At 38.2% G+C, this 24,870-nt stretch overlaps 1 protein-coding gene across 1 annotated transcript in view; it reads right to left on the bottom strand.

Annotated features, from left to right (window-relative positions):
* Positions 1-3,137: 3,137 nt before the first annotated feature.
* CDCA2 (cell division cycle associated 2) overlaps positions 3,138-24,870 on the bottom strand; it is a 48,976-nt gene continuing 27,243 nt past the window's right edge. Inside the window, exons 11-15 of the mRNA XM_080796956.1 lie at positions 21,859-21,937; positions 20,505-20,593; positions 19,429-19,566; positions 8,894-9,065; positions 3,138-5,983 (exon numbers count right to left, since the gene is read on the bottom strand). Coding sequence (XP_080653082.1) covers positions 4,755-5,983; positions 8,894-9,065; positions 19,429-19,566; positions 20,505-20,593; positions 21,859-21,937 — 1,707 coding nt within the window. The 3' untranslated portion in view covers positions 3,138-4,754. The remainder of the gene's footprint in view (positions 5,984-8,893; positions 9,066-19,428; positions 19,567-20,504; positions 20,594-21,858; positions 21,938-24,870) is intronic.

Raw genomic sequence — 24,870 nt, 5'->3', positions numbered from 1 at the left:
AAAGACATTTGAACCTTATTTTAATTCAACTCACTTTATTTCCTTGCTGATTTAATGTTAGTGTTCAAAAAAAGAATTCTTTCTCAATGACTAAATCCTATAGTGGCTCAGGGTGACAATTTAGAATCCTGAACTATATAGCAAACCAGTTTACAAGAGCACTGGGCCGAATGTGTATGGACTCGAGGAAGTTGGTTTCCTTCCTATATTTCTGAGAGCTTATTACAGATTCTTAGCCCTCAACGGACATGCAGGTCTGGATATAATTGTAGGCTGCACATAGAATTGGTTGGTCAATCTTGTGCTTCTATTGGCCTCTCTCACAAAAAAAACTTTTAAACATAAACTGTGATAAAGAATCATGATAATGGGGAAAAAAATAAAAAAGCTTTCCATGGTAATCAAGATGGTGTGATGTTGGTTTGAGAACACACACACAGATTAATAGAAAAGAATAAAGTCCAGAAATAGACCTGTACATAAAAGGTCAATCAATTTCAACAAAAGTGCCACAGAAATTCTATGAGGAATACATAATCTTTTCAACAAATAGCAAATATTTTCCATTTAAAAAAACCCGGACTTTACACAATATACAAAAATTAATTCAAAGTGCATCTAATACCTGAGAGCTAAAACTCTAAAACTTCTACAAGAAAACAGAGGAGAAAATCCCTGTGCTCTTGAACTAGGCAAAGATTTCTTAGATAAAACACAAAAGCATGAGCCATTAAAGAAAAAAAAGTTGATAAGTTAACAGATTACACTAAAAAGACACTGCTAAGAAAATAAAAAGACAAGCCACAGACCGGGGAAAAATATTTGCAAGACACATGCAATAAAGAATCCATATTCAAATAAACACAGAACTCTTTCACTCAACAGGAAAACATCAGTAAGTAAAGAAAATGTGGGCAAAAAATCTGAATAGACACTTCACTAAAGAGGATACCAGAATGGCAAATAAGTGCAGGCAAAGATGTCTCCATCATTAGTCGTCAGGGAAACCTACATCAAGACCGCAGTGAGATATAACAGCACAGCGACCAGAAGCCTACAATGAAGAAGGCAGCCAACGCTGGGTGCTGGTGAAAATGCGCGGCAAACTGCACGCGTTGCAGGTGAGCATGCGCAACGGTGCAGCCACAATGGAAAAGCCTGGAAGTTTCTCAGAAAGTTAAACATATCCCCACCCTACACCCCAGGAATCCCCACTCCTAGGTATTTACCCAAGAGAAATGAAAACATCTCTTAAAAAAAAATGTTAATGTTTATAGCAGCTTTATTTGTAATCGTCAAAAAACAAACAATACAAATAGCCATCTATTGGTGAATGAGTAAAGAAACCTGGTACATTCGTAAAACAATACTACTACTTAGTGATAAACAGGAATCAACTACTTATGACATGAAACGTGGATAAATCTCTAAAGCATTCTGCTAAATTTCGAAAAAAGAAGGCTATTAACTCTTACATCCATTTATAGGACATCGCAGAAAAGGCAAAACTAGAAAGACAGAAATCTGCTAAGCAGTTGTGAGGGGCTGGGGTTGGGGGAGAGGAGACTGTCCACAAAGAGGGCAGAGGTCTTCCGGGGTGATGGAAATGTTCTTCTGCGGTAGTCATTATACGACCGGATGAATTTGCCAAAATTCACACTGTACTCTTAAAAAGATCAACTTCACTCAAGTTTACTGGAGTTAATTACACCTTAATAAACACGACTTGTGTAAAAACGAAGTTCTTTCGATCTAAAGCATGAATTGGGCATTAATAATCTTTGTTACACCAAGTCTAAGCCCCGAGTTCGATTCCACAGCTCAAGGGCCAGTTGAGCTGGGGCAGAGAGAGAAAATGGAAGCCAAGTGGCATTCAAGCAGAGGGAGGACAACGTGGCAAGCAGAGGGAAAGGAGATGCATCCCAAAATCTTTATGAAAGACCTGGATCAGGTATGAACTGTGGAGGATAACTTGATATCCATTTAATTTTAATTTCAAGGAATTTATCTTACGGCCGTTTTCACACAGGCCCAGCACAGCCTGGGTCTCCATAAGGAAGTGGAGACAACTAGCATTTGTTACTAAGGAGATACGCAGAGTGTACAACTCTACGCAGGGATTCGAAAGACTGAAGGAGCACGAGGCCTCCCCATAACAACACAGTAGTTTACTGAATAAAAAAATTGAGCTGCAGAAGGGCACATTATAGTGATCCTGTTCGAAAGCATGTTGACACAGGCGAAGGTCTGGAAGATGCAGGACAGTTGTTACGTGCTTACACAGAAAGCTTTCGGGAAGAGGCAGGTGTGGCTACAGGATGCTCACATGGGGTGAAGTAGACAGTTTGCAATTGTGTACCGTTCTCTACTTGTCCCAATAGACATACAGGACTTTCATGATATAAATGAGTGAAAATAAAAGTTAAAGAGAGAAGCACCCACAGCAACAGTGACTAGCTGTCCAGGGTTTAAGGTAATGTAGCCAGATGTCATGCTGCCATCTTCTGGAACAAACAAGCATCTACAGGATCAACAAAAGACACAGATTTCCTAAGGCAGAATGTCAAGGGTTACTGCAGTCAAAAAAATAAGGCAAGTACAAACTCTTCCGAAGCCCAGTTTCTGATTCAACCATTAATGAAAAGAAACAGCTAAAAAACAAGCAAGCATGATCAAATACAGAAATAATTAACTTTTCACAAATCTTAGGATACAAACGAGACAGTGGATAAAATTATGTCCAAATTGCTTTGATTTCTCAGACCTCTTCTTTTTTTGAAACACTGCCCATTTGTTATTTACAGATATCAACAAAACATTTATACCCACACACCCTAAAACCAACAAAATGCATCAAGGGTTTACATTTTTAACTGGAGATGCCAGAAAACAATTTTACACTTGAAAACTCAAGCCAAAAAAAATTCCACAGATCCAATGTTTCCCTCGTCCTCATTAGCACATTTTAAGAAATAAAATAAGCATGTGAAATTCTTAAAATTCAAATACAACTGAGATCATACATCATACAGCAAAAAGGGGAGAAAAAAACGATCAGTAGTTTTGGCCTTCGCATTAAACAAGGAGAACAAAAAGCTTTTTAAAAAAAACAAAACTCTTAAACATCGCATGGTTCTGAAAGTTTTTATTCTTTTCTTTTTAAATTCACCAAAACCAAAATGCTTCGTTTTTGCAGGGGGTGGGGGGGGCGGGGGGAGTGTTTGGGGGGGGGTTGACTGTTTTCAGTGTTAGAGATTTGCCAACCATACCAAACTATAAACGGTGAGGGAAAAAAAGCCCATAAATAATTTACGTGTAAAGATAAAAGAATTTTTTAAACAATCCACCTTTTAGCAGAAGAAATTGGGGATCACTTTGAGTGTTAATGTAAAATACATTTAGTCTTTAGCAGCAGGGCTTCCAGACCTATTGGTGCCAAGAAGGTAACAAATAGTCTCTCTCTGAGGCGGGGGAAATGGGCGCTCAGCAGGAGCTTTCTTCCCTGTTGTGTTATTTATAGAGAGCTCTATTTGTTAACATGTTTCTGCTATCAGGGAGAGGGAGAGTTTAATGATTTAAAGGATTTCAAAGACAATTGTTTAATGATACAATGATTTATGTGCATTCACAAATTCCAGATATATAGCAATTTAGATTTTCAAACTGCTGTCATCAAAACAGTGATAGAAGAGCACACTGCTGAAATGTAACTGGAAAATCCGAAACAAGTGATAGTACTTCTGTTGTGAAATAGAAGTGCTGGAAAAGACCATGTTAAAAAAGAAATCCAAAAAAAAAAAAAAAAAAAAAAAAAGAAATCAGCCATCTACCACCACCTTCATGTTAAGTAAACGAATTTTCCAGCGCCCTTTCTTATGAGTTTCTGGATTAAAAAAAAAAAATTGTTTTAATGGAGAACCATGAATTAAATCCCAAATTACTAATTTGGGATTTCTTGGAATAAATCCTAAATGTGACTAATTGGAATGATCTGGAAGATGATTCAACTAAACTGCTCTGTTTTCACCAAAAATCAGTCCTGCACCTCCCACCCCACAAGAATCTTGTTTGAAGGACAAAATATTTTCACCCTAGTTATTTAAAAACTATATATTCATTTTATAATGCTAGATTTATAATATTCTGATTATTGAAAGAATTTTCCAAAATGCCATGTTTAGGTTTTGATTTTAACCTATTAATATACAATTTTCACTTGAGACAAAGTCAATCATTAAAGCTTCTCAACTTTCAACCAACAAGTCTTATGATTTCTATCTTTCCTGTTAACATTTTTTAACCCTTTTTTTGGGCAGCATTTTAAAACACACCTTTTCTCATTTTCTAACAGTGTTTAACCTTGTATTTATTACCTTCAATTTTTACAAAATTACATTAATTCCATCATTTTGCTTTTTAAACTCTTCTCATGCAGACAGAATGAGTCACTTCAAAAAGACAGTTGTTTTTTACAACGGAGACGAGACTCTAAAGCTTCAGTGAACATGTACTAATGTGAAAGCTTTAGTAAATATGTACTATTTGGGGAGGGAAGAACATTTTTAATAGAATGTTTCCCTTTGGGATGAAGAAATTCACTTATTTCTACTTAACAAATAGGTTCAACTCAAATGATTTTATTTGAAACTTTTAAAACACGGAAGTTGAACAAAGGACGAGAACCAGAATGAAAGGATCTTTTAAGCACGGATGGTTACCTTCTCTGCGGCCACAGGTTCTGTAGGAAATGCCAGTCACTGCTTTAGTTCCCGGACATGTCCCACTCTTTCGAAGTCCTTTAGAGAGGTCTCTCCCTTTTGGCTGAGAGAGGTTCTTCTTTTGAAGCACTTTGACTGAGTCGTATCTTTCGAATTTGCGAGTGTAGATGTACAGAGGCTCTTCCTCCGCTTTCCAGATGAGCTGGAAGCTCTGGCAGCAAAGCCCTCCCTGTTTTCTTTACCTGACACGGGGAGCGACAGACTCTGGTTCTGTCCAGAAGATGCAGTTTCTTGAGAGAGGGACAAGCTTTCAAATCCTCTGCTGTCAACCGTACATATTGTTCTCCTTTTCATTCTCTGGGAAGTGCAGGACGTGGAAGAAAATGGAAGTGAAATCCATACAAGCCCTTCATCTTCCAGATCTTTCCGTAGCCTTGTGCTACGTCTTACCTTTGTTTCGCTCTTTGTTCTCTGGAAGGTTTGCTCTATGGAGGCGGATAAATCTTTATACAGTTCAGAATTTTCTAAACCAATTTCTAGAGAGTTGCTCACCACATGGGGAGGTTTGTGATTTCCAGTTTTTTCCAAATATAAACTCTGGCCGTCGAAATAACATGTCGAGCGCCTTCTGTGCTTCCTTTCTCCACCACTCATACCCGTGCCACTTTGACCTTCTATAGAGCTTCTTCCCAAAGCTGCATTCAGACTTTTACTGTCTGTTACATGGTCACTTAATATCTCCTCATTTTTTAAGTCAGATGTTAAGGGCATGGTCTGCCGTTTTCCTTCAGTAGCTATTAAAAAGTCATCCTGTTTTTCATACTTTATGTTTACATTTTCTGAAATTTGAAAGATCTGAAAAAGGTTCTCCACATTCTGACCGGCAGCAGCCAATTCCCGGGGGGGCGGGACGGCACTGGATTCTGCATTGTCTGATGCCAGGGGCTCTGCGGTCACAGGAGCACAAGAAACATGACCGCTTCCACTCTCGGGGCCGGCTCTCAGTCCGTTTTCGCCTTCCGACTTAATTTCTGCTTTTGGAATAGTTTTCTGTTCATTAGTGGCTATGGCACTTTTATTTAAATCTTGCTCTAAAGTAGCGTTTATAAGCGACAAGGACCTTTTCGTGAAAGGGCTGCACAATGCAGACAGATCATATTTATTAAAGCCTTGACTCATCTGCAAATCTTCCGGGTTCTGGGGCAAAAGATTCTTTCTTTTAGGAAGCTTTGTTTCTTCAAGTTCGCCATTGGAGTTGAAATCATCTAAGGGCATGAAAATAAGTTTAAGTCTCACTAAAAAGTACCAATGGAAAGAAAGGTCAACAGATCAAACAGGTGCCATATTGCATTCTGTGTTTTAGGCTTTCAAAACTCACAAGACTTACAAATGCTATGCCGTACTTGCTCCCATCTGTCTTCCTGCTCTTTCTTTTTTAGTTCTTCCTCAAGCCACAGGTTAAGAAAATATGAATTTAATACATGAGTGAATAAAGTACATAATCTCAGACCATGAAAATGAGAAGTGTATCTCAAATTGCTTCCTCTATTCTACTGTAGTTTCCACACTACAAAGTCAATTAGTATGAGGCAGCCCCATTTCCCATTTCCCGAAAAATGAATTACTGAAAATGGGTGCCACCGTGCCTCGGCAACTTTTCTAGCTATGTTTCCCCTGAAATAGAGAAAAGAAAACTTGGAATTTGGGGGGATCTGAGGATTTAGCTGAAAGAGTACTTTCATACGCTTAGGTCTTATGTCTTGTGTTAAAAATTTTAATGTGATTTAAACAACACTGTATTCTCAAATAGAACTGTTTGTTTCAATATTCTAAAAATCTTCCCCTTCCACCTTAATGGGCAGATACTACATGTGGAAGCTGTCCTGTTTTTGACACACTCTGTCACATCACACAGGTGAGCAAAAACATCATCAACGTTTTAAAGCTATGTAGCACAGCCTTAAATAAATACATCTTAAAATGAATTTTTTTAAAAAATGGGGTGCCTGGGGGGGCTCCGTTAAGTCTCCAGCTCTTGATTTCAGCCTAGGTCATGAACTCAGGGTTGTAAGACAGAGCCCCAGGTTGGGCTCTGAGCTCAGCAGGGAGTCTGCTGGAGGTTCTCTTCCTCTCCCTCTGCCCCTCCCCCAGCTCCCATGTGCATACGTGCACACGTGCGCGCTCTCTCTCAAATAAATAAATCTTTTAAAAAAAATTAGGCTATGTAACACAGCCTAAACAAATTCAGGCTTTCAGCATTCTAAACCTCAGTACTATTGGATGCCATCTCTCTTGCTATCTCAGAGAGTAAGGTTTTTAACTGACCCAGTCAAAAAAGTATAAAAAATGTTTTAAACAAAATCAGAACTGTAAGATATACAAAACATCAGCTGAGCCACAAATCTAAAAACCAGTATTTCATGATTTGATTACTTCAAGTCAGGTCACGTAAGGCAGAGATTAACACAGGGTCCACCAGTGGCAACCAATTAATATGTTAGTTCGGTTCTTTATACAACTTAAAAACCGATGTCTAATGTATTTTTCATGAAAGTGGCATGCTAAAGAAGAAAGGTAGGGGACAGGGATGGAGAGGGGAAGAGAGAAAGGGACAGGGAAAAATAGAAAAGAAGGGAAGGAAGATTTTGCTTTAAACCCTTATAAGGGATGATACCCTTTTATATATAGATATATAGATATACATATACTTTTATATATATAAAAAAATACTTCAGGTATTTTTAAAAAGAAATTCTCTAATCAGACACAAGATGGAAAACATATACTAACAATCATTGTTTAAACATCTTTGGAAAAACTCCAGTCAGGAACTGGGGATATAATGAGATCACTTAGTTTTCAGTCTCAAGGGGACTGTGATTTGCAGGGAAGGGAGACAGAGGGAACATTACAAACTTGATGGTAAATAAAGGTATAATGCAAACAAAGACTTCTCCTGGAAAGGCGGCCAGCAGAGCTAAATCTTCAAAGATAAGCAGCATTAGCCCAAGATTTAAAAAAGGTGGGCTGGTCAGCTCCCTGTCCCAAGACAAGCACATAAATGGGCTGGGGCAGGAGCAGCGTGTTTGTGATGACAGGCTAGCTGTGTTTGTTTAAACTCTGTGCTTTCTGGAAGTTGAGAAGTAGGCAGAAGCCAATAGTCTAGGATGGCGTATGCCTATTCATCCTTGGATCTATTATAAATTCTACAGATATGTTGCAAATGGAATGCAGGTTCTACACACGTGATGACAGACAAAGACGGCTGTTTTTAAAACTATTCCATACAAAATTAACACACCAAATGTATGAATACATACTCTTATTAATTTCAGCATGATTTGGTTAATTTTAAAACTAAGGCATTATAAAACAGAAGCAACTCCAATTTTTATCTAACCAAGTATGTCAGCTGACTTAATCTTTGCTTCTCAACAAAACTGTTTCAAGGTAATCAAGTTCAATTTATAAATGTTATTTCTAGTAGATGCTTTAGCAGTGCCAACTCTACTGAAACATCATAGGGCAAACTTTAAAAATATTTTTGTCCTTAATTACAAAAGATCTATTACTGAGCCATCACCATGTTTACTCTTCATGATGGACCATAACCCGACACAGAATTCATTATAACAGAATGCTATAAAAAACATAAAATGCTTTACAAAGAGAAAGGATGGAAAGAAGTTATTTCCCCTAAAATTATACAAACTACCTTGTGTCTTAAGTTTCTCTGGGGAGAGGATCCAGAGCTCCCATCAGATTCTGAAGAGGGTTAAAGTTATGAACTACTGCTTCTTTAGCTTAAAATTCTCCCAGTAATATGAGGGATGGTTGCTATTTTTACAGGTTTTACAGTTTACAATTGCCTTTTTTTTTTATAAAGATTTTATTTATTTATTTGACAGAGAGAGATCACAAGTAGGCAGAGTGGCAGGGAGAGAGAGAAGGGGAAGCAGGCTCCCACCGAGCAGAGAACACACTAATGTGGGGCCCGATCCCAGGACCCTGAGATCATGACCTGAGCCGAAGGCAGAGGCTTTAACCCACTGAGCCACCCAGGCACCCCTACCTACAATTACTCTTTAACAGTGACAAGGAAAAAGGGAAAAGAAGGTGCAACAGCAAGAAAGTGGTGGAGGGAATAAAACATTAATAGGAAAAGAGCAGAATACCTGAACACAGTCTTCCAGGGCCTGGAGTGGGAGGCATTATCTCAGAAAGCTCAGGCAGCTCCGGAATAGGACTGAGCAGCGGCTTCTTCGAAGCAAGGTCTCTTTCCCCGTATAAAGATTTCTGAACACTCTTCTTTCCCTTTGCTTTCTTCTTCCTGAAACTTTTTAAAGCCTGTGAAATGTATTAAAATGCCATAATCGGGAAAGATGTTATACCATATACAATTTCAACCCTCTAATTAATTCTTAACGACAACAAAAAAAATTCTTACCGAAAAGGACCAGTTATGCCATTTAAACTTTTAGAAATTCTGATTTAGGTGTGGAGGGCTGGGTAGCTTACACAAAGTCAAATAGAATATGAAGCAGAACTCAATTTACAAAAGATCTCATAATCAATGGTCTACACTTCCACAAAATATTTGACAAAATAAGTTCTGGGTAAGTGAATGATAGATGCTATAGATTTGACAGACTTAAGACATGAGATATTTGAAAGTAGGATACAGTTAGGATCACTCGCGATTAACCTTGAATGAGCTATCTACTGGAAGCTATGGGATACTGTCTTCTGCTCAGAGGTTTGGAAGAAGAAATGACAGTTGTGTACATAAATGTTAAAGATAACACAAAGCTAGGTGAGGTGCTTCCAACAACAGATGATTTCATTAAGACTAAAATGAGTAAGTCAAAATAATGAGCACAAACAGAAGATGACAATGGCCTGGTAATAACTGATGGAAAACATGTGGGCGTCTATAAAAATTAAAACTGTTCTGGGACGCCTGGGTGGCTCAGTTGGTTAAGCGGCTGCCTTCGGCTCAGGTCATGATCCCGGCGTCCTGGGATCGAGTCCCACATCGGGCTCCTTGCTCGGCAGGGAGCCTGCTTCTCCCTCTGCCTCTGCCTACCACTCTGTCTGCCTGTGCTCGCTCTCTCTCTCTCTCTAACAAATAAAAAAAAAAAAAAAAAAAAAAATTAAAAAAAAAAAAAAAAATTAAAACTGTTCTAATAATATCTGGAATGTAGTATTAAATTCAGTTTTGACTGCCATGTTAGCAACTGAGAACTAATGTTCACTGTTAAAAAAAGAAGTTTCACCTAGAAAGGACTTCGGGGAAACTCAAACATTGCATTGTTACGAACGAACAAAAAGACATACACTCAATGTGTTCATACTGGAGAGAACTGGACTTTAGGTCAATATAAAGAATATGTTTTTAGCAGATAAAGCTGCCAAAAAATGGAATCCATTCAAACATTTATTGAGAGATCACTATGTATAGGTATTAAATGGCAAGGTGGAAAAAACCAAACTGAATGTGATTTTTAGGGGGCTCCCCGTCTTAACAGAAATATATAAATATGTAAGTATAAATTATATATACATATATATATTTATACATAAGTATATAAACCATGACAGACGATATGGACTGAGATGGGTACCTGGCCTACAGGGGGCTCCATAAAGCAAGCAAGGCCCTTGCATGCAATGGGTATGAGCCTGAAAACAATGAAGGTTCACTGCACGGTGATTCCGGGAGTGACAACATTTGATTTCACATTTAAGAAAGATCATTTGGGTGAAAGCATAGAAACTAATGATGTGAAAGAGTGGCTGATATATTCAAGAGTACAAAAATGGCACAGAACTGTATGTTCCTTGAGATATCTATAGATATCCTGTAAAAACAAAACAAAATAAAACATTCCATGGAAAAATAATTTTAGAACTGTACAAGATAAATGTTCCTCTTGGTGATTTATAATATACATTTAACATTACATTCTCTGAGAAGTCCTCAGTATAAATAATCTCCATACACATTAGGAATACGCTGGGTTAACTATTTTTCCATGAAATATATATATATATTTTTATGGAACATCTGTTGACATTCCATGGAACAGTTGGGGAAACAACAGCTTGGTCAATGGATGTGGAAACCAAGAGAAAAATCTTAACTTGGGCTCCACAGATGAGATTCGATCTCTGGTGCCAGATGCCCGAGTCTGCCACCTAAATGCCTTCCCATCTTAGGCAAGTCACCTCACCTCTCTGTACCTCCACGTCCTGCCTGAAAAATGGGAACCACACCAGCACATATCACAGATCCCCGTGGTGAGTATGAAGTTAGTTAATATAAGTGAAATGGTTAAAATTAGGCTTGGGCCGTATACAGATCTGTGTCAGCTCTTCTCGTGCTCTCACATTCCTTCCTAGCACTATGAGAACAGATACAGGGAATATTTTTAAATATATATATATATATTTTTTTAAAGATTTTATTTATTTGACAGACAGAGATCACAAGTAGGCAGAGAAGCAGGCAGAGAGAGAGGAGGAAGCAGGCTCCCTGCCGAGCAGAGAGCCCGATGCAGGGCGTGATCCCAGAACTCCGGGATCGTGACCTGAGCTGAAGGCAGAGGCTTTAACCCGCTGAGCCACCCAGGCGCCCCTTTAAATATTTTTAATACCAAATTATGATCAGTCTTACTTTGTGACACAGGCACTGCACGTTAATATGTTATGGTCACTGTTGTCAGGTTATAACTTCTAGAACAGCCTCTGATTCATAGGTACAGAAAATACCCTTTTAGTAGGATTTTGGACATCTTTGTTTATATGAAACATCTCCAGTACCCGCAACAGTGCCGGCACATGGCGACTTCTCAACAAACAAGAACAAATGAATAAATGTGAAAGGAGGATCTAGCTAAACTTCATAAAATTTGCTACCCACGATGAAAAGCTAATAATGCTTTTTCATTGTTATGGACCAGCAGAAGTACACCACCACCCAAAGACAAGAGGAAAGAGTAAAGCACTCATACTCTCATGAACATACGTCTAGTATTGCTTGTCCATTAGAAGGCTTCATCTGCAGAGGCTAGAACCTTATCAAAATTTAAGTCTGCTCCAATACAAAAAAGCCTTCCTTATACTGTAACAAAGCCAGCTGCATGTGACTGGGATCCTAGGGAAACCAGAGATCTACAAATGTAAGGTTGGTTTATGACTTAAAGCAGATGGACAACTGAAGGTATTATCCCCAAAGTGATTCCATTTATTCCAGAATCACCAGTATGTCTTCTCAGTGAAGGAGATCGTGAAACAGACATAAATCCTTATCTTTTATTTGCATAAATAATACTTCAGTTGCTTCCAGTGAGTTGCTTCAAAATTATTTAAAAATAATTCATGTACATGGCAACAAATCAAATTGTACAGGAAAACTTATGATGAAAAGCACGTACTTCCTTACTCATCCTGTTTACTTCTTGGTTCCATTTTTAGTTCTTATAGCTAGTTACAACTCTCTAAAGAAGAGGCTCGTAGTGTTGTATTTTTAGCTTTCTATGGAAAATTTAAGCACACAGCAGGTAGAATAGTATATTGAACTCCAGGTACCCATCCTCTAGCTTCAACAATTACTAACCTATAGAAATCAGGATTCATTTATAATCCCCTTCCCTCAGATTATTTTAAAGCAAATCCCAGGCATTACCCCATTTCGTGTGAAAATCCCTGCAGCATCCCCAGGAGATAAAGCTCCTTTTTTTAATTCCATAATAAAATGAAACCTTTTATTACTTGGCATTGTACTTTATTATTGATGTTTCCCTTTTACAATGTCATTTCCCCCCAGCTTTATTGAGATATAATTGACAGATAAAATTTAAGTTTAAGGTATACAATGTAATGACTTGAGAAAAGCCAGTTCCAAGAAGTTACATAGAGTGTGATTACATTTATATAACATTTCAGAAATGACAAAATGAAAGAAATGGAGAACACATTAGTTTAAGGTGGGGAGAGGCATAGGAAGTAGGCAGGGTTACGAAAGGGCAAGAGGAGATGCGTTTATTTTGACTGTTGGTATTTTTCTATGTGATATTGTCTAAATTTTTACAGGCCATCACTGGGGGAAACTGGATAGAGGGTACTTGGGAAATCTCCGTAATTCTTGTTACAACAGCCATGTATCCAAAATGATCTCAAAACAAACAGCCTAGACACAAAGAACAAAAACAGCAATTCTCCCTATTATTTCCTCAGAGATCTAATTTCTCCAATTGGCCCATAAATGTTTTTTTACAACTGTTCAAAATCAGAATCCCAATAAGGTCCTCACACATTCCATTCGGTTGGCAGATCTTATAATCTATGGTTCGTTCTTCCCTCACCATTTGATGAGTAAACTGAGGCTCTTGTCTCGGAGAATTAGCCAAGTTCTGGATTTGGTTGACAGCAATCAAGGTGTCTTTATTTTCCTCTCTCCCCTACACTTCCTAAAACTGGTCATTAGATGTAGGCTTGATTAGATTCAGCTTTGATTTTTTTTTTTTTGAAAAGATGATTTCATGGATGCCTGTAGACTTCTTCATTGCATTGGAAGGACCATGTTCTCTCCCCTGTGACACTGTGATTGACCAGGGGGCTCAGATGTCCACTGCAATCCATCCATTCTGACTCCCCCATCAGCCTACTACCTCATGACCAACAACTTTCATGAAAGTTTTTTATTATTTATTAATAGAAATTCTCCTATAAGTAACTCCCTCATCAACTATTTGCTTCCCAGAAATAAAACTCCTGTATTTTCCAGTTTTCACAAAAACGAGCTGGTGTCCTAGACAGCTCATAAGGTGACCTTTAAAATTTTTTAACTATTATGAACTGAAGTATTTTTTTTCACATTTGAAGTCTGTTTCAATCCACTGTAATTTTTTTTTTTCCTTAAAGATTTTACTTATTTATTAGAGAGACAGTGAGAGAGGGAACACAAGCCTGGGGAGGGGCAGAGTGAGATGGGGAAGTGGGCTCCCCGCTGAGCAGGGAGCTCCGTGCAGGGCTTGATCCTGGGAACCTGAGGTCATCACGTGAGCCAAAGGCAGACACTTAACCGACCAAGCCACCCAGATGCCCAGCCATTGTTATTTCTGATAGTCACACTGTCCTACCTTTGGTGAGTGGAGCCCCTTCGAAATAGTTTGAGGAACTTCCCCGTGGCCCCAGTGGTTTCTTAAAGCTTCCCTCACTGCACACTGGTACAGACCCAGGCTCGTTTCCTACATGTGCTGTTCATAAATCCGAAAACAGCCATTTCACTCCAGAAACTTGATCACTTTTAGTTGAAAATGGTATTCAGAAATGGCAACCTAGGTACCAGGGTTGCTTACTGCTTCTAAACCTTGACAGAGCTAGGAGGTCTTTTTAAAGGAAAAAAAAACATGAGTCCATACTGATGTTTCTTTTTTTTTTTTTTTTTAATTTTTTTTTAAATTTATTTATTTGTTAGAGAGAGAGAGCAAGCAAGCACAGGCAGACAGAGGCAGAGGGAGAAGCAGGCTCCCCGCCAAGCAAGGAGCCCGATATGGGACTCGATCCCAGGACGCTGGGATCATAACCTGAGCCAAAGGCAGCTGCTTAACCAACTGAGCCACCCAGGCGTCCCCATACTGATGTTCCTAATTCAAATTTAGCCTAACAAGATTCTGAATTTGAATTTTTATTTTTTGTCTAATGGTAAAGTCTAGATTCCTGACAGTTAAAAAAAACCCCACAAAAACCTTTATTTTCTTTATTCTAGATTGTGCTCCTCTCTCAAAGGACTCTTCATACTGTTTGTCTTTGGCTTTTCTCCCACTTTTATGAAAAGATTTATGTATGTGTATGAATATATACACATATTCACACATGTTTAATGTTCCCTATTTTCTTAGGTAAAACGTAGTATATTCGTTTGTCATATTGGCTGTCATAACAAAACACCACAGACTAGGTGGCTTACACAGTCTTAATCTCTTGTCTCACAGTTTGGGGGGCTGGAAGTCCAAGACTAAGGCACTGGCGGGGTTGGTCTCCTCTGAGGCCTCCCTCTTTGGTGTTCAGATGGCTGCCTTCCTGCTGCCTGTTTATGTGGTCTTCTCCCTGGGTGTGTGCTCACTTAGGGTCTCCTTGTGTCCAAACTTCCTCTCATAAGGACACAATTAAGAGTGAATTAGAGACCATCCCAATGGCCTCATGTTAAATCAGTCACCTCATCAAAGGCCCTATCTCTAAATCGAGTCACATTCTGAGGTACTGGAGGTTAGGGTTTCAACAGAGAAGTATTTTGGCGACGGGGTGGGGGCGGGATCACAATTCAGTACCAAGAAGCCTACTATATATGTTATTTTACACCTACTTTTTTTTTTTTCACTTAACAGTAAATACATCCTGGCATCATTCCACCATTGGATATTCTCTTCACTCTACTTTATAGCTGCAAAATACTTTGTCAATACACCCTAGTTTATCCAACCAGTCTCATACTGACGGACATTTTGGTTTTTTGGTTTTTACATTACAAAGGGTACTGCAAAAAATAACTTTGTTCATATGCCTTTTTGCACTTCTGTCATTGGATCTGAGACAGATTCCCAGACATGAGATTGCTAGGTCAAAAGGTAAATTTGTTTCATCAACTTTCAAAATAGATCTTGAACCCCTAATCCGTAACACAGTTGTAAGGACAGTTGTAGTACTTGCTATGGCCAGGCATCATTCTAAGCATTTTACAAGTACTAACTCATTTAATGCATGCAACAAGCTCATAAATTAAGTACATTACTTTTAAAACCAATAGAGAAATCAAGAATCTTGCCTGCCATTCCACTGGTAGGAGGTGGTCAAGCCAGAATTTAGAATCCAGGCTGTCTGGCTTCGGAATGTGCACATTATCCCTTACACTGAATGCTAACACCCTCACTGACATCTTCTCTACCCACTTCTCACCTTCCAATTCAGCTAATTCAGATCTTCTTGCACAACAATCAGGTTCTTAAAAAGCTTGGCCCTTAGTAGAAAACAGCATTTACATTAGGACTGCCAAGTACAAATCTTGGCTTCCTTTCCTCTGGCGCCCCCTGTAGATGACTCTTGGCACTAGAAAACATATTTTTCCTTACACTCCTTTATTGCTTGAAATCTCACTAACTATTGCTTCATGTTTACTCCAGAACTTTTATACACGGACTTTTATTTGAAATGGTATAGGCATATAATTACCTTTCTTTTTCTTCTTACATGACATGCCTTCCACTTTCTCAATCATAGGTCCTTTCGTTTTTCTCTCGAGAGACCTTCTCCCTGGAGCACCCTTTCCTCCTGCTCAAATTGGGACGGGCTGCTCTTCTGGGCTGGCTGAACAACCATGTTTGGAGATTTCCCTTGCATCGCTCTCCTGTATTATTAGATCCACTGTGTCCTGAATCCTTAAGCTTACTTCCTCAGTTTGCTAGAGAATCTCCTTTAGTAATACCCAAAGAAAAACTTTCAGAGACCTTGAAGTATCTAAATGTCTTTATTTTTTTCTTTTACACCTAACTGAATTTGACCGGGTAGAGTATTGGGCTGAAATCAAGTTTTGTTCAAAACTTTAAAGGTCCTGTTCAATTACCTTTCACCATTCAGACCGCTGGTAAACTTGATACTCTCAGATTCTTGTTTCCTGGGAGGAAAAGTCCACTTTTCTTGTTATCCTTATTGTTCAATTTCATAGTGACAGGCTGAAGTCCTGGCCTTTTTTTTTTTTTTTAATTGTACTAGGCATTCAGTAGACCCTTATAACCTGAAGACTCTTTTCTTCCACTATTGGAAACCCCTTCTTTTGACAATTTCTCTCATTCTATCTTCTTGTTCTCAGATACCTACATAGTCTCCTAGATTCAGCTTTCACATCTCTTATTACTAGTCTGTTTCTCTTTTGCTCTACCTTCTGGGATACTCCTTTATTCTCTAGTTCAATGACTAAATTTTATGTATTTATGAATATTTCTCCCTCTGCTCCTTTTTTATGGCATCATCTTCTTAGTTTTATGCAGATAATATTTTCTTAAATCCGAGTATGTCAGGTCTTTTTAAAATAAAGTCTCCTTCCATTCCCAGAATAATCTCTCTTTCTGGGGTCAGTTTTTCGACTTTTAAATTTTTTTTTTTTAAAGATTTTGTTTATTTATTTGAGAGAGAATGAGTGAGAGAGAGCATGAGAGAGGAGAAGGTCAGAGGGAGAAGCAGACTCCCCAAGGAGCTGGGAGCCCGATGCGGGACTCGATCCTGGAAGTCCGGGATCATGACCTGCCCTGAGCCGAAGGCAGTCGCTCAACCAACTGAGCCACCCAGGTGCCCAGTTTTTCGACTTTTAAATATAGATCTCTCATCTCTTGTTTCTACTGAATTGTCTGATTTTACATAAGAAAAGACTGGGTAAATTGGTCTGAGAGTTCCCTCTGTTTTCCAGCAACTCTGTTTCCTGCAGGGAAATCCTGATGGCAGCTCTGTGCAGGGTGGGGCAGGGCAGAATGGGGAGTCTCAACCATAGGCATTGCTTGAGGGCAAGAGCAAGCTGTCAAGACTATGGGACTTTCCAAATGCCAGAATGAGGGCTTTCACCTACATGACATCATCTGTTCTGAGAGGGAGAACCTGACAGGACAGGGGTTGGGGTGCCAACTGGTGCAAACTGTCTCATATACAAAACTTCAGTCTTTCTGTGTCCCATTACCACTTCCCACTCTCACCTTCCACTGGACCTGCCAATACTGGGCACAGAGTCTCCTGGGATCATGCTATGTGCTGGCTGGTTCCCAATGCCTCTCTGACTCCCTCCGAGCACATTCTGGGCTGTAAATCTCTCTTTCACCTGTCAATGTGCCCTGGTCTGCTTTGTCTTCCAGAGATTCACTGAAGGCCGTCCTCTGTTGCTTAACATCTTTCTTCCCTTCCTTCCTCTTCTCATTGCTATTCTGAGTCTAGTCTTTTTATTATATCAATTATTTTAATTCCAATGTGTCCTGGGAGGGGTTGGAACAGACCTTAATGCTCAATCCTCCTTGAACTTTCTGGCTATCGATTTTATGTCAAAAAGTACATGTACATTCTTTGTAGCAGTTTTTTTTTAGTCTGAAGAAAACCAATTTCTGATGTAATAATAAAGGTGTATGCATATTTTTGAATTTATGTGTATTTTTTTTTCAGCAAGGGGATCTTTCAAAGGAGTGTGATCTAAAAGAGGGATTGAACCAGGAAAACTTTCAGTTTTTTCAGCTTTGCTGACTTGCAGATGATTGGGCCATGTTTAAGTCAATTTTTGTTTCATGGAACAGAATGGAAGTTAACTGTTTTGGAGGGGTGTTGGGGTAAGATTGATGAGCTTAGTTTTGGAAAAGTTGGTATCTGAGGGGCTCGTAGGATGGTTTAAGAAGAAAAGTCTAGTAGGCCATTAATCATGTTTATAGATCTGACAGATTTGGGACGCATCAACCATGCTGCCAATGACATCACCCAGAAAATATACAATTTAGAACGGCAAAGAGGAGCTCTGGGTAATACAAACTAAGGGTGGATGGAAAGAAATAAACCTGTAATAGACTGTAAAGGGATGTTCTGTTATGTCAAATGCTGCTGAGGTGGCAAGTAACTAAGCATGAGACCTCAAATCAAAGGCTGCTCTCGATTGTCACTAAGTTTCTCAACACCTTGGGAAAATAATTCCAGTGAAGAGGTGGAAAGTGAGAGCAGACCTCACACAGTATCTGCAGCTATGACTGCCATAGGATCACCGATGTGAGTCTCTCCGGGACCAACGTTAGATTGGAGGGGGACGGTGGGGGACCCATCCAGAGGAGAAGTGGAAAGAAAGGGCTGGAGAACGGACGTTACTGACAAGAGCTGGTGAAATAACTCAGGCAGTTTGAACGAGGAAACGTAGGAAATAATGGGATATCTGAATGCTGGAATGTACGCGGAGGAGCCAGAAGATCGTTCATACCAGAAGAGGTATGTAAGGGAGTGAGAACGCTGGCAGGAAAGGCCGCTGGGGTCAGCAAATGGGACAAAGTAGTGTGTACTATTAAAAGCAGGAAGGTATTAGGTACCAATAAGCTGTGGGGAAAGGCAGAGGAAGGCCTGGATCACTGAAGTGGCCGAGGTCCAGTGACTAAGTTAAGGGGCTAGATCAGCCATCCATAAAGAGATCGTGAAGTCCCCTGAGCCAGCACAGGCCTTGAAGTGTTGAGGAAGATGAAGAGCCAGTTTCTAAATTCTCCCTTAAATATGGGAAGAGATCCAGTCCTGGCAGAAGTGAAAGCATACAAGGGCAGATGGCACACTCATCTTTGTCTAAGAAATTAGAGGATTCCTTTCATAGGGTGAGATTAGATGAGATTCAAAGGTAAGAATCAATTTAACACTTGAATGCTGAGTTTTACTGTGCTGAAGGTACATAATACAATGAAGAAAATGCAAAAATGGTCCTTGGGTAATTATAGCTGATTACATATATTATAAATTTTATATATACATATACATATATTAATACACATACACACACACATAAAAAATTGCCTCTGGCCCTTTCTATTCTATGATGATTTTAATATTCTTGGTCTGATGTTAACTAGAAAAATTTTGTTTCCATGCATTCCTAATCATACAACAAAGATATGTACCAATTCTACTCTTACTGTATCTTTAAACACACACTTACCTGATTCTTTTTAGGAAGTACTCTTCCTGTGGGCTTCCTTTCCTGAGATTTCCTCCTATTAATTTTCTTTTCTTTACAAGGCTGAGCTTCTGTATTAAATAAGTTGCAAACATTCTCTTCTGCAAAAGTGATCAATTGCTATAAAGAAAATTTAAAGGAGGGATATCACAAAACACAAGCAAGTGCATTTTGATGTATATTTCTCACATTTATTTTCCTTCCCACACTGTTTCTACATTTTCTATCCCACTTCCTTTTAATTCACAAGTTCCACTGCAAGTATTTTAACCATCTTAAACACGAATAGGAGAAAAGAGTAATTACCAATTTCTGATCTTATTAACGTATACCCAGAAGCATATGCACTCTGTCCATTATTTTAAAAAAGAAAAAAAAAAGGTTAAAACTAGTTATTTCTTCATCAAATATTTACTAAGCATCTACAATTTAGCAGCTAAGTGCTGTGGAGTTATGGGGGATGGTGGGGTGGGAACATGTACTTAGCTTATCTAAACGTGAATTCTGGGTTTATCACCCAGCAACTTCAGCTGAAAGGCCCATCATGGTATACTATATGTTTATAAATTTAGACAAAAATCCAATTTTATCTAATTTAATGAAATAGGAAAAGACATGCATGCAGTGGGAGTTATGTTCCTACGGAATAGTTAAAACCCAGTGTTAAAAAAACTGGAAAAAAAATGAAATATTTTATGAAAAATTATAATTATGTCATTTTTTGGGTCTGTTAATTACACACTACTCTTCTCCACTGTGAACCTCAATAAAATTCATAAAACCACATAGACCCCAAATAAATGTTCCAAACAGATTACCTTCTACATTAACACAAACTTTGAAAGCACCTTGTTTTACTGTATTTTTCTTCTAACAGAATTAAAATGAAATCAGAAAAAAAGAACATTGCCATGGGTTATATGTTATGTAGGTAAGGTATTAGCTCTCAATGATATTAATCAAATCAAGATTTTACCCATAATCACGTGATTATAAAAACAAAAAAATTTATAGCAAGATTTAAAAACAAATACATTGTGCCAAATACAAACACTTACACTACTTCTGTTAGATGCCCGTGTTATTCTACCAACTTTATGGGAGGCTATTTTCTCAGGGTTTTTTGCAGAGCTGAAGGTATCAGTGCCTAATGAAGAAGACAAGCAAAATAAGGGTAGCTAACAAAAAGTTGTAAGAGTCATCATTTTTCAGTTATACTGGACATTGCTTTGAATATGCACCTTTGCTTTTAGCATAATATAATATCTAAACATAAATAATTAATTACCAAAAATAAATTTTGAGTTCCAAAACATGTTTTAAGATTTAGAGTTTACTGAATACCCAGAAACTTTTACCACTTTCCATGGAGAATGCATGCCATTTAACCCTAAGATAACACATGAAATCAGATTATAATAAATGCCATATTTTCACTCATGTCCATTTATTCCAAGCTACATTTTATCCAATGAAATTGCATAAAGGGCATTAAGATGATCATGAAAATAATTTTTTTAACTTACAAAATTCAGGTAACTATTTCATTTGATCACTTTTAATGTTATATATGAAAGGCAGTATAATGTGTAAAAGAGCATGGGCTTTGGAACAGACTATGCTTCCAGGTTTAGCTCTAACTTCACACTGCATGTCTTAGATTCTGTACCAGTGAATCTGGTTTGTGTCTTCCAGCCAATGAGAAGCCACTAAGGGATTTCTTTCAGGGGAAAGACATGAATAACGGTTCCCATGACATTTGTCACCCAAGTCCTGACTTGCCTTGTCACGATCATAAAGAAGCCAGGGACTTGAAAAGTGTAAGTGCCCAACAGGCCAACTTAATGTTGGTAAACAATTCTGGACCCTGGAAAATGATCCTTGTAATCCACATCATTCAGTTGTGTCAACTGTCACAAGGAGCTTACTACTGACAGGAGTTGAGAGGAGAACTCCATTGCCTGCAGGGACTCGAAAAACAGGGCCCACCATCTACGGAAGTTAACTGTGGGTGATTACAAGGTATGAGGCCTGGATGGGCAAGAGACTACTTTTTCTTTTTTTTTTTTTTAATTTATTTATTTTAGAGAGAAAGCACACAAGCAGGGAAGGGATAGGAGAGGGAGAGATTTCAAGCAGGCTCCAACTTCCCCCTGTTGATCCTGGGGCCCAGCACGGGGTTCAGTCTCAACCACCTTGAGATCATGACCCGAGCTCAAATAAAAGAGTTGGATATGTAACTGACTGAGCCACCCGGGTGCCCCAAGAGACTTCTTGTAAGCTTTCTATACTATATGTTTTTTTAAACCAAGTATGCACTGTTACAATAAAATTTTCTAAAAAGGAAGTTAAGTTTTAGTTTCATAATGAAAATGACACTTGTCTGATTTTAAGATAAATAAAAGTTACTACCTGAAAGAGTCTCAGAGACTGAAGACTTATTAATAGGACTCAGAACTGCCAATGATACCTGAAGAGGTTCTATGTTTTCCTAAACAAAGAAAAACGAGAGTAGAAATTAGACATCCTTAAATTCAGTGGACGTGTAATGTGCCCAAAAGAAAAAAAAAAGCATTTTTGTAGATGGAACTGGGGTAAGCATACAGATGGGAAATCAATAAAAGATTAAGAAAAAAAAAATCAGAGCAAAACAAACGTACTGAATATAAAAATATTTTACAATATTTACCAATCTTTAATGGAACTATTTACTAACTACAGTCCCAACAAATAAAATATTAAATGGAAGCAGCCATAATGATGCACTAACAAGTTACTCTGTGGTTTACTTAAAAATCACATGTCTTAATTCTAAAGTAAATAGGATATTCCATTAATAAACACAACCTAACATTTCAGTATTACTCAGGGGAACTTCAGGGAAAATGGCAATACAAATGCAGATGTCAAATCTTTTCTTTCCCACATAATTAACATTATCATGGTAGCTATTGGTTTTTCATAAATAAAACTTGTCAGTTTGAAGAAATTTTCTATAATCACCAGTTTGCTCAGAGTTTTTATCAGAAATGACCATATGGTTTCCTTAGTTTGTTAATATGGTGAATTATAGACTGTTTTTCAGATATTAAACCAACTTGCCATCTCTGGGTTAAATCTCAGTTGGTGTTGATGTAGTACCTTTTTATGTATTATGCTCATGAGGTGATAGTTTTCTTACAATGTCTGATTATGGTAGCAGGTTAATGCTGACATTATTGAACTGGGCATTACCTCCATCTCCTCAATTTGCTTGAAAGGGTGTACATAAAATTAAGAATTCCTTAAGTGTTTGGTAGAATTCACTAGCAAAATCATCTGGATGTGCAGTTTTTTCTTTGTGGGAAGGTTTTAACTACAACTTAAATTTCTTCAGTTGATATAGGGCTAATGAGGTCATTTATTTCTTCTAGTGTGAGATTTGGTTGTTTTTCAAGGAATGGGTCTAGTTTGCTTATGTTGTTGAATTTATTGACATTAAGTTTTTCATAATACTTCCTTATTATCTTTTTATCTGTATCACCCTTCTAAAACCTGTTAGAAAATGTGATCAAGTCACCTTTTATTCCTTATATTGTAATTTGAGTATTTCTCCTTTTTTTCTCTGAGTAGTCTGATTAGAAGTGTACTCATATCTTTCCAAATCATAATCTTTTTACTTCAATGATTTTTTTTCTCTATTTTTGTTTTTTACTTCATTGATCTCTTCATCTATCTTAATTCCTTCTGTTCACTTTTGCTTTAATTTGCTTTTATTAGCTTCTTTTTTTTTTTTTAAGGATTCTATTTATTTATTTGACAGAGAGAGATCACAAGCAGGCAGAGAGGCAGGCAGAGAGAGAGGAGGAAGCATGCCTCCCGCCGAGTAGAGAGCCCGACGCGGGGCTCGATCCCAGGACCCCGGGACCATGACCCAAGCCGAAGGCAGAGGCTTTAACCCACTGAGCCACCCAGGCGCCCCTGCTTTTATTAGCTTCTTAAAGTAGAAGTTGGAATCATTAATTTGAGATATCTCTTACGCTGAAATACAGGCTTTATTTCCCTCTAAGCCACTTTAGTTTAGCGTTTACAGCATACATGTTTAACTCAAACCACTTTATGTAAAGCCTAAGAACCCCTCCCAGCCTTCACACCATGTTACTTTAGTTGTATATCTTACTGACATGTTATAAACCAAACAATATGCTATCATTATCCTTGCTTTAAAGAATCTTTTATAGAGTTTAATAATTTAAAAAGTCTGTTACATTTGCCCACATGGGTTAGCAGCTTCAGTGGTCTTCATTTCTTTGTTAGATTTCCATCAGGAGCCATTTTGCTTTCGACTAAAGGATTTCCTCTAACATTTCTTCTAATGCTAACCCACTATGGCAATGAATCCTCTTAGCTTCCAGATGTCTGAAAAAGCCCGTCCTTCACCTTTGTTTTGAAAGATGGTTTCACTGGATATAGAATTCTATGTTGATAAGTTTTGTTGTTACTGTTTTGGTTTTTTTCTCCAAGTAAATGCTGCTGCATTGTCCTTTGGCTTGCAGTTTGTAATGAGAGTTCAGCTGCCTCTCATGTTTGTTGTTCTTTAGGGTCACAGGTCTTTTCGTTCTAGGTCCTACCAGGCCATATATCATGGTTTCTAAGTAATGATGTGTCTTTGCATATTATTTCATATTTCTTATGCTGGGAATTTGAACTTGAGGATTTGTGAGCTTAAAATTTTATCAAATTGGAAAATTTTCAGCCATTACATTTCAAATATTTTTTCTGTTCTGATCTCTCCTCTCCTTTGGGGACTCTAAGTATATACATATTATGCCACCTTAAGTTGTCCCAGGCTCATCAACTGCTCATTTTTGTTCAGTTGTTTTTACTCTTTCAAGAATAGTTTTGTAAAGATTTTATTTATTTTGACAGAGATCACAAGTGGGCAGAGAGGCAGGCAGAGAGAGAGGGGGAAGCAGGCTCCCCGCTGAGCAGAGAGCCCGATGTGGGGCTCGATCCCAGGACCCTGTGATCACGACCTGAGCCGAAGGCAGAGGATTTAACCCACTGAGCCACCCAGGCACCTCCATCAAGAAGAGTTTCCATTGCTACATATTTAAGTTTGCAAATCTTTTCTTTTGCAGTCTCTAATATGTTATTAATCTCATTCAACATATTTTTCTTCCCGAAGCTTATAATTTTCAGCAACTATAACGTCCAGAGGTCAAGTTAGATCTTTTCTGCATCTTTCACGTTCTTAAACAAGTTCAAACTTTCCTCCACTACCTTGAACATATGAAAGATAGTTAAAGTAATTTTTTCAATTCCTTTTCTACAAATTCTACCATATGTGTAATTTCTGGGTCTACTTTTATTGACTGATTTTTCTACCCGCATCTTTTCTTACACATCTATTAGTTTTTAATTGAAATGTCAGACATTTTGAAT

The sequence above is a fragment of the Martes martes genome (genome assembly GCF_963455335.1).
Source record: "Martes martes genome assembly, chromosome: 2".
NCBI lineage: Eukaryota > Metazoa > Chordata > Mammalia > Carnivora > Mustelidae > Martes > Martes martes.
This window is presented reverse-complemented; position numbering and strand designations above follow the sequence as displayed.